Source organism: Homalodisca vitripennis, unplaced genomic scaffold (assembly GCF_021130785.1).
Source record: "Homalodisca vitripennis isolate AUS2020 unplaced genomic scaffold, UT_GWSS_2.1 ScUCBcl_1990;HRSCAF=6301, whole genome shotgun sequence".
Taxonomy (NCBI): domain Eukaryota; kingdom Metazoa; phylum Arthropoda; class Insecta; order Hemiptera; family Cicadellidae; genus Homalodisca; species Homalodisca vitripennis.
In genome coordinates this window covers 1,000-9,576 of record NW_025778127.1, presented here as the reverse complement: position 1 = coordinate 9,576, position 8,577 = coordinate 1,000, and the positions used below count along the sequence as shown (strand labels likewise).

The following is an 8,577-nucleotide window of genomic DNA, read 5'->3' as shown; positions in this document are numbered from 1 at the left end:
GTATTTTTAATTCTGTTTTTTATTACTATTGTTTGTTTTTATGATACAATAATAGTATAAAAGGCATTAATTTTGTTTAAAATGTTGTAATCAGTACGTTATAAATTATTGAACTTTTCCGAAATATTACTCATATTGATATTAATGATTACAGACAAACCTGGTCTTCGTTTGATTCTGAAAGTCGGCAGCTCTTCCACACCAGAACATAGTAACGATTCGCATGGTCCTGGTTTTTGGTGGGGACGAAGAGTCAATGCAGTCAGTAGGATCCTTGCATCCAGGAAGGCCGGAGGACAGACTTCACAAGAAAGCTAAGAAGAAGAAAAAGAAGAAGGAAAAGGATAAAGACAAGGATAGAGACAAACATGACAAAAAGAAAAAACACCATCATAAGGTATCTTTTGATTGATATAGTTTTTACGCCTAATAGTGTCTGTATTTTAATTGGTGGTCTGTTTTGTTCTTGATAAATACAGGGTGGTAATACAGGGTGGTAATACAGGGTGGCACATTTGTCAGTTTCCTCATAAGAGAAATTTAAAAGCGTTATATGTTAATTGAATTGATGTTGAATTGAACACTTTTAGGCAAGAAAACAAATTCATTACTGTATATGAAATTACTTACATATTGCCATACAGTGTTATAGCAGTTGTTCGAAATATCCACCAAGATTTTGTATACACTTCATACAATGGCAGAATAGAATCACAAATTTTTAGCAATAAACTTGACTTACTTGACTTATTTCCTTTATTCCTTAGGTGGAACATAGGGCTGCCACAAAGTCACGCCATTCTTCTCTGTTCTCAGCCATCTGCTTCACGTTTTGCCAGGTTTTTCTTACAGTTCTCAACTCTTTTTCTGCTGTCCGTCTCCAGGTCATCCTTGGGCGGCCCCTTTTTCTATGGCCTTGAGGGTTCCAATCAAAACTATGTCTCGCTATGTTATTATGGTCTATCCAGCCCCATTTTCTGCGTCGGATTGTCAATTCGATTGGTTCTTGCCCACTCCTACGCCATAGTTCCTCGTTTGTCACAGTATCTGGCCACCATATCCTGTGAATATTACGTAGGCAGCGATTTACAAACACCTGAATCTTCTTTGTGAGCCGTTTAGTTACCTTCCATGTTTCACAGGCGTATAGGAGAACCGACTTCACATTACTATTAAAAATCCGTAACTTAGTGCCTTTTCTTATCATTGCCGATCTCCAAATAGGCCACAATTGTGAGAAGGCTTGCTTTGCCTTGCGTATTCTGCTGGCTATGTCCTCGTCTGCCCCACCATTTTCACTTATCATGCTTCCCAAATAACAGAAATTAGGAACTCTCTCAACACTTTCATCCCCGATCTTGAGATTTTCCTGGTTTTGACTATTGACTCTGATTTCTTTTGTCTTCTTAACATTAATTCTGAGTCCATCTCTAGTTGCTTCCAATCTGAGGTCATTTAACTTGCTCTGCATATCACCAAAGGTATGAGAAAGGAAACATAGGTCATCTGCAAAATCAAGATCTTCCAATCTCTCTGCCAACCTCCACTGTATACCTCTCGGTCTGTTAAGCGCCCTTCTCAAAACAACGTCAAGAACCATAAGAAAGAGAATAGGAGACAAAATACATCCTTGTTTAACTCCTGAAAGTACATGAAATGGTTCAGAAACTTTACCATGATGTACTATTTTGCAGGAATGACCACTATACAATGCCCTAACTAGATTTATTATTTTCTGGGGAATACCAAACGTCTGCATTGCCTCCCATATTCTTCTTCTATCCACACTATCGAATGCTTTTTCAAAATCTATGAATGAAAGGTATAGTGTTTCTTGATACTCTGTAAATTGTTCTACAATAACTCTCAGTGTGTTGATCTGGTCTGCACAAGATTTCCCTGCCCTAAAACCACTTTGCTCTCTTCTTAGCTTGTCATCTACAGACTCTCTTATTCTATTTAGAATTATTCTACAAAGTATCTTGCTCGGGACCGATGTGAGAGTTATTCCTCTCCAGTTGTCGCAATCTGCTAGATTCCCCTTCTTTGTTATTTTCACCAAAAGACCAGTATTCCAATCTTTTGGCACATATTCATTCTCCCATATATCAGTTATCAGCTGCCTTGAAAAGATGTCTTCACAACTTCCTGGTGGACCACCCAATATACACCATCGAAGAATTCACAGAAGTAAACAAGGAAGATTGGAGGCTCTGACATCTTGTATTGATTATTTATTAATATCAATTATGTAATTTGTTAACATTGTGACTCTATTACTGTTCTTGAAGAATATGTTAATAAAGAAATATGACTATGACTATGACTATGACTATGACTATCAGGGGATGGATAAAAAGTGCTGCTTCATCTGCATTCAGCTTTAAAAACTCTCCTGGGATATTATCCTCTCCTGGGGCTTTACAGTTTTTCAGCTTTCTGATAGCTTCAGCAATTTCCCTTTCCCCTGGTGCATTCACTTCTATTCCAACCTGTTCGTTCATTACCATTGCAACATTTGCATCTTGCTCTCTATCTTCTTCATCATTTTGGTTTAGAGTGCGGTTTAGGACTTCCTGGAAATGTTGTCTCCACCGTTTTAACTGCGCCTCTTCCGTCACCAACAAATCTCCTGTTTTACTTTTAATAGGTTTACTGTCCGCAAAGGCTTTCCTTCTCGAGAGACTTTTAGTTATCACATAGAGCGTCTTACTATCTCCCCTGTCAGATGCCTCCTGTGCTTTATCCAATAAAGGTTTATCAATATTAACAAGTTCAAATGCATTTCAAATTAGGTTTCTGAGTTTGTCAAGATTTTGTGGTTTTGAAGCATACACAGTCTCCTTTATAATACCCCACAGTGAAAAATCACATGGAGTCAGGTCTGGCGAGCGCGCAGTCCAGTTGATTGTACCACGGCGACCAATCCATTCATTAAATGTGTTTAAAAAAAATCTCAAACTTGGATACCGATATGTGCTGGGGCATCATCTTGTTGCCAGATGAGAGAATTAATATTGTAAACAGGATTGTTTCTGAGCTCGGGAACTACTACTTCTCGCAGCAACCGTAAGTAACTTTCTGAGTTAACATTTCCTTGAAGAAAATAAGGACCTATCAGTGCAGTACTTGAAATATCTCCCCATAACATAACACCAGGCACATTGACTTCTGCTTGGATTATGTTATGAGGATTTACATCCCAACAGTACACGCAGTTATGCCGATTAACGGGTCCATTTAGTTTGAATCATGCCTCATCACACCACAAAATTGATCACAAGAAATTTAGATCAGCCTCTGAGAGGATAATTATTGTCTCACAGAATTCCAATCGCCTATCGGAATCATCCTCGTAAGATGGACGGTATGGCTTAAATTTTTATTGCTTTAATATCCTTTGTACACTTCTTCTTGATATTTATAGTTCAGCAGGTGCCTTACGAGTCGATTTACCAGGACTGGCTACAAAAAGCTTAAGCAACTATCTGCAGGTTTTCTTCATTGCAAATTAGTCATTGGGGGCATTTAAAACGCTTTTTGTGTTTTCAAATTTCTTATTGAACTTCCGCATATACTGTCGAGAGGGGTATTGTGACACCTGGATATTTACCACTAAATTGTTCAATTATTATAGCAGTAGTTTTATGCTTCCACCACAACTGAAGGATGCGAACTCGTTGGTTTGTGAACATTTTAAAAACACTCAATCAAAAAACAGGTCCAAAGAGCGTCACTTTACACTAGTCACTTGAATAGACAACAATGAACTTACTCCGTACTGCTGCCAACTTAACATTGTTACCAACCTATCGAAACAAAATATCCCAATTTATGGGGAAACTGACATATGCGCCAACCTGTATATAATATTATGGCAGTGTTATATTTTATAAAGTATTTGTTCAGAAAAGGATGGAGAGTAGTGTTTTGATGTGAGGTCAGACATTGTGTCAAGGCGAGTACTCACAGGTCCGCCGGGCACAAGCGAGTCCTGCCCCTATTGCAGGGTTACAGATCTGATGGCTTACTCAACATCCATTGTACTCCATCGCTATTATTTCATATACAAAATCATTTCCTTAGTCTTTAGGCTTGAAAAGTGTTGCCTCCATCACTATTATTTCATATACAAAATCATTTCCTTAGTCTTTAGGCTTGAAAAGATCGGAGAGGAAAGCGCATCGTATTGAGTATCCAAGTGAATTAAAAGCCAAGACGGCCTTGAGCATGACTTCCAAATGCTAACGGTTAAAATTTTCTGGTAAACCTTGGTTTTAGGAAAAAATTGATAAGCAACTTTTCAATAGGAGAAAAGGATAACTATTGAAACAGTACTAAAAAAGTTCAACCAGGCTTTGGATAAGAGAAATAATAAGCTATATATCAGATGGGGTGAATGTTGGGCCCATAAATGCACTTTGATCTCCCCAACACCATGGTACTGTTGCAAGTCATAAACTTAAAACAATTAGAGTCCACAAAATATTTCCCTTTTCTATATGGCAATATCTCTCTGTGTAGGGTAATTACATTGTATTCAAAATCTACTTATACATCGGCATAAAGAAACTTTGCTCTCAAAATGATTATGTAAAATATTGTTGATTATAAACAGTGAAAGATTAATATCCAGTTTGTAACCTCAGGAGGCTGTCATTTATGTTTTGTGGATCAGTAAGTTTTCATGTGTATAATCCGTGCAGAATGTTTGAGATCTACATGTCGTATCTTGTCCAGGAGAAACGGAAGAGGCTGCGAGATGAGTCCAGTCAGGATGATGTGAGTGTGGGTGAAGAGTCACTTCAGGAGCCGCCCCCATCTAAGAGAGCTGCCGTCGACAAAACACCAGATGTCGGGGACACTCCTAGTAAGCATTATTGTTATTATTATTGCAAGTAGACAAAGTAGAGGTTGTTTGTTTTAACTATTGAATGGCATACAGTTAGTTAGCAGATATCCATAACCATAGCCCTTGGAGTAAGGATTAAATACAGTTCTACAGTTGTTTTTCTTTTATTTTGAAAATAGACTAGAAAATGTTACATTTTTATCAAGAAAACGGGATTTAAAAAAGCTTTAGAGTGGCTACCCTGCCATGGTATTTGCCAAAGCACTTAAGTGACAAAGACTGGGTTTGCCTGGGAACAGGACACAAAAGAACACAGATCGTTTCCGCTTGCCTTCATTGGCACAGACGAGACACTTTCTAAGACTATGGATCTCTCAAATGTGTTTCTCAATTTTGGGTATTCTATAAAGGCTTTTTTGTGTTGGTGTCACTGCTATTGGGGCTTTTTTGGAAGGTATAGTTTTTCTAGCTATAAAAAGCGGAGATTGAGAGCGGGTCAGGAGGGTTGTGAAGACAGGGAGAGATGGAGGCAGCTGGTTGGCGAGGCCAAATACCACCTAGGGTATCCATGGCCATGGGAGTAAGAGTAAGTAAGTAAGTAGTTTTTCTAGCACTTCCATACGGAAGTTGTAGAAAGAGATTTTGTTTTGATTGTACATATTATGCTAATAAAAAGAATTTACCATAATAACTCGTAGGAAGTGCAGTTCACAATGTCAATGGAAACTAATTTCAAGTATCCATAATAAATTAAATGATTTGAATTCGTCTCTGCCATCATCTATAGCACAAGTTAGAAAATAGAAATTTCATAACTATTTCCAGCACAATACAACATGATTTTTGTTCTTACAAATGCAAAATTCTTGAATAAGTATATTATAATAAGTAATACTGGTGAATAAAAAAGTATCTCTTTTTTGTATTGTTATATCTAAATACATATGAATAGTCAAACACCATTCTTCTCAAGCTGTTGCGTTTATAATATTTATAGGATAAAATATAGGTAAAATATTAAATGGATCTGGCATTGCATCCTGGGATGAAAATTCGAAAGGTTAATGTTTGTTGGCCACACATGATTATATAATTCCATATTTTTTTTTAATAATGGTGGGGGTTAATTACATTGTTACAGTCATTTGTGTGTAATTAAACAACTTGTACAAACAAGACATTATGACGTTTTGCGCAGTGTTGGGCAGCCCTGGCAGTAACCGCGAGCCGCGTCTGTGCGTGCAGTTGCTGAGGCAGCGGCAGGAGCTGATGTCTGCTAAGAGTCCTCTCCAGAAGCTCCTGGATAACCTCCAGCAGAGCCTGGAGAAGAAAGACCCTCAGCAGTTTTTTGCTTGGCCTGTCACAGACCAGATCGCGCCCGGATACTCTCAGATCATCCACCAGCCGATGGACTTTAGCACTATGCACCAGAAGATAGAGGATAACAGCTACGGTACACTCAAGGACTATGTGGTCAGTGTCATGTGGTCTTAATTTATCACTTGGAAATAGTTTTTTTTACTTTTTCATAAGTTAGATTCTGTTAAAATAATTTATGTAAATATTTGATATAAGTTCTTAAGTGTACACAGTCTGTGTCATACTAACATCAAAGTCTCTCCGCATCGAAGCACCACCTATACAATTAACTTAACCCTTCCCACGCAATAGATGGATATATTAGAATTGTAGACTTTGACCAAAATGCCAAATACAGTTGCCAACGAAGTATTTATAAATAACCTTCACTCTGCGGCAGGGGGAGGCAAGCGCCCTTTGTCTAACTCAGACCACCTGCTTGTCAGTTCTTCGTCTCCTACAGAGCCATAACCAAACATATCCGTGGCGTATATTACTGCTTTCTCGGGTTGTCAAGAGAGTGTGTTTACTATGTATCTCATTATTATTCTTCATCGTGTAGTAGTGTTGTAATTACTTTGAAATATTTACCTTGTTTTATAATTAAATTTGTTTAAAATATACAGTTTTGTAAAGCGAGCGATGATGACCTAAGTTTTTTTCGCCAAAAAAAAAATAGTTTTGTGAATGGTTCTTGTTTATCAATAAATACGATAATTTTAAGTTAAATGGCCTGTTTTATACCTTTTTTGCTTTTACCTTTTATAATTGAGTTATACTAAAAATTAGCTATGAACTTAAAGAAACAAAATTTTTTACTTGTCTTGGCGTTATAAGAAAGTTAATGGATTTATTAGTGATGTGCGAAGGGTTAAAATTTCAGCCATCTTCAGTCAACAGATTTGGATTTACATCCATTGAAAGAAGATAGCTCTCCATAGCTAGGCTTAAATATTTCAAGACGTTAATTGTGTGTAAATGATGCATGGACACAGTGTGAACTTTGATGTTTAGTTAATATTGATCTACTAAATAATACACCAGTCTTTAAATCACAGTCTCCTAATAGGATTTATAAAGACTATTAAACTTAATTAAAATTGAACTCTGGATGTCTTTTAAAAATCTTATCAGATGATTACATCTATTTTACAGGATGATTTCAAGCAGATGTGTGGGAATGCGATGATCTACAACCACCCAGAGACAATCTACTATAAGGCAGCCAAGCGTCTGTTACATGCGGGGCTCAAGCTGGTGTGTGAGGAGAAGTTACGTGCTCTGGCCGTTACGTCACCGTGGATACTACAGATACCAGCTCATCAACTGGGCGTGGAGTTGGGCACAGGTGGCATACGTGGCGACAGCGAAAGAGAAGAGGAAGAGGAGGAAAACGCCAGCGCCGGCGCAACCGGCTCGTCGTGGACCCAACTATCTCCCTGAGTGAGTTAAATTTGTTTCCTTCTAATAAACTCGAACTGGATGTGAGCAATGACGACGATTTAAGAGATAGTTATCTTGACATTTCTGAAAACATTTTCTAGAGATGTAAATATTGTATTAACAAGTTTTTAAATATACGCTATAAACAGTTTTAATTATTTTGTCAGATACAATTTTTGTTTTATGTTAAGTGCTATGAATTTCAAAGCTCTTACATTTACTTCCACATAAATGGCAAAAAGAAAAAATGACACTTCCTTACAAAAATTTATGTTGATGGATAATTCTTTTTTCCTAGATTAAGAATTAAGTTTAACATAAAATGAATAGATATATTTGTGTCACATATTGTTTAGCTATATGATTTTCATCAACAAACTTGAAATTTAAAAATTTGAATTTTGTTATATATATAGTAAAATTTATTTACTATATTATATATGGATATGGATATACAAAAATTAATAATTTTCTTTTAATTAATGATATTATTTAGTTTTTTCATGTTTTTGTGAACAGCGTTTAACCCTTTTACTGCCAGACAATTTTGTTACTACATGCGCCCAACCTGCCAGGCTGTTCATCATGGGCATGTACCCAAACTGCCAGGCCAATTTTGGACATTTTGCAATGTTTCACATAAAAATTCATAGCTTTGCTATTTTATAGTCATTGAAAGCTAAATAATGCTTTGTTTTTTTCCTCAAGAAATGTAGTATTTAATACAATAGCTAAATGTGCAATTCAGGAACTTATAATATTTTTGAAACAAAATATGTACTTACCTTTTATATAACATTTTTTTTTTTAGTTTGACTTGAGATTATATTTTGTAAACTTCATTCAATATAAATTAAAGTGTTTTATTTTGAAGCTCAATACTATTTTAAGCAAATTAAAAAAGAAACTATGTAAATATCTTT

The 8,577-nt window shown here is 36.4% G+C and overlaps 1 protein-coding gene across 1 annotated transcript; it reads left to right on the top strand.

The window, feature by feature from the left end:
- The first annotated feature begins 240 nt into the window (after positions 1 to 240).
- LOC124371796 (bromodomain-containing protein 7-like) lies at positions 241 to 7,654 on the top strand. Its single transcript, XM_046830150.1, has 4 exons — positions 241 to 397; positions 4,741 to 4,870; positions 6,051 to 6,325; positions 7,367 to 7,654. Exons 1-4 carry the CDS (start codon positions 257 to 259, stop codon positions 7,652 to 7,654), a joined length of 834 nt encoding a protein of 277 aa, XP_046686106.1. The 5' UTR covers positions 241 to 256.
- Positions 7,655 to 8,577: the final 923 nt, after the last annotated feature.

What these genes read in the sequence shown, in the direction of transcription:
- LOC124371796 (XM_046830150.1), top strand. Translation starts at nt 257, where the DNA reads ATGCAGTCAGTAGGATCCTTGCATCCAGGAAGGCCGGAGGACAGACTT. An exon ending in AGAAAAAACACCATCATAAG is followed by an intron (nt 398 to 4,740) that starts GTATCTTTTGAT and finishes TATCTTGTCCAG; the next exon opens with GAGAAACGGAAGAGGCTGCG. An exon ending in AGATGTCGGGGACACTCCTA is followed by an intron (nt 4,871 to 6,050) that starts GTAAGCATTATT and finishes CGTTTTGCGCAG; the next exon opens with TGTTGGGCAGCCCTGGCAGT.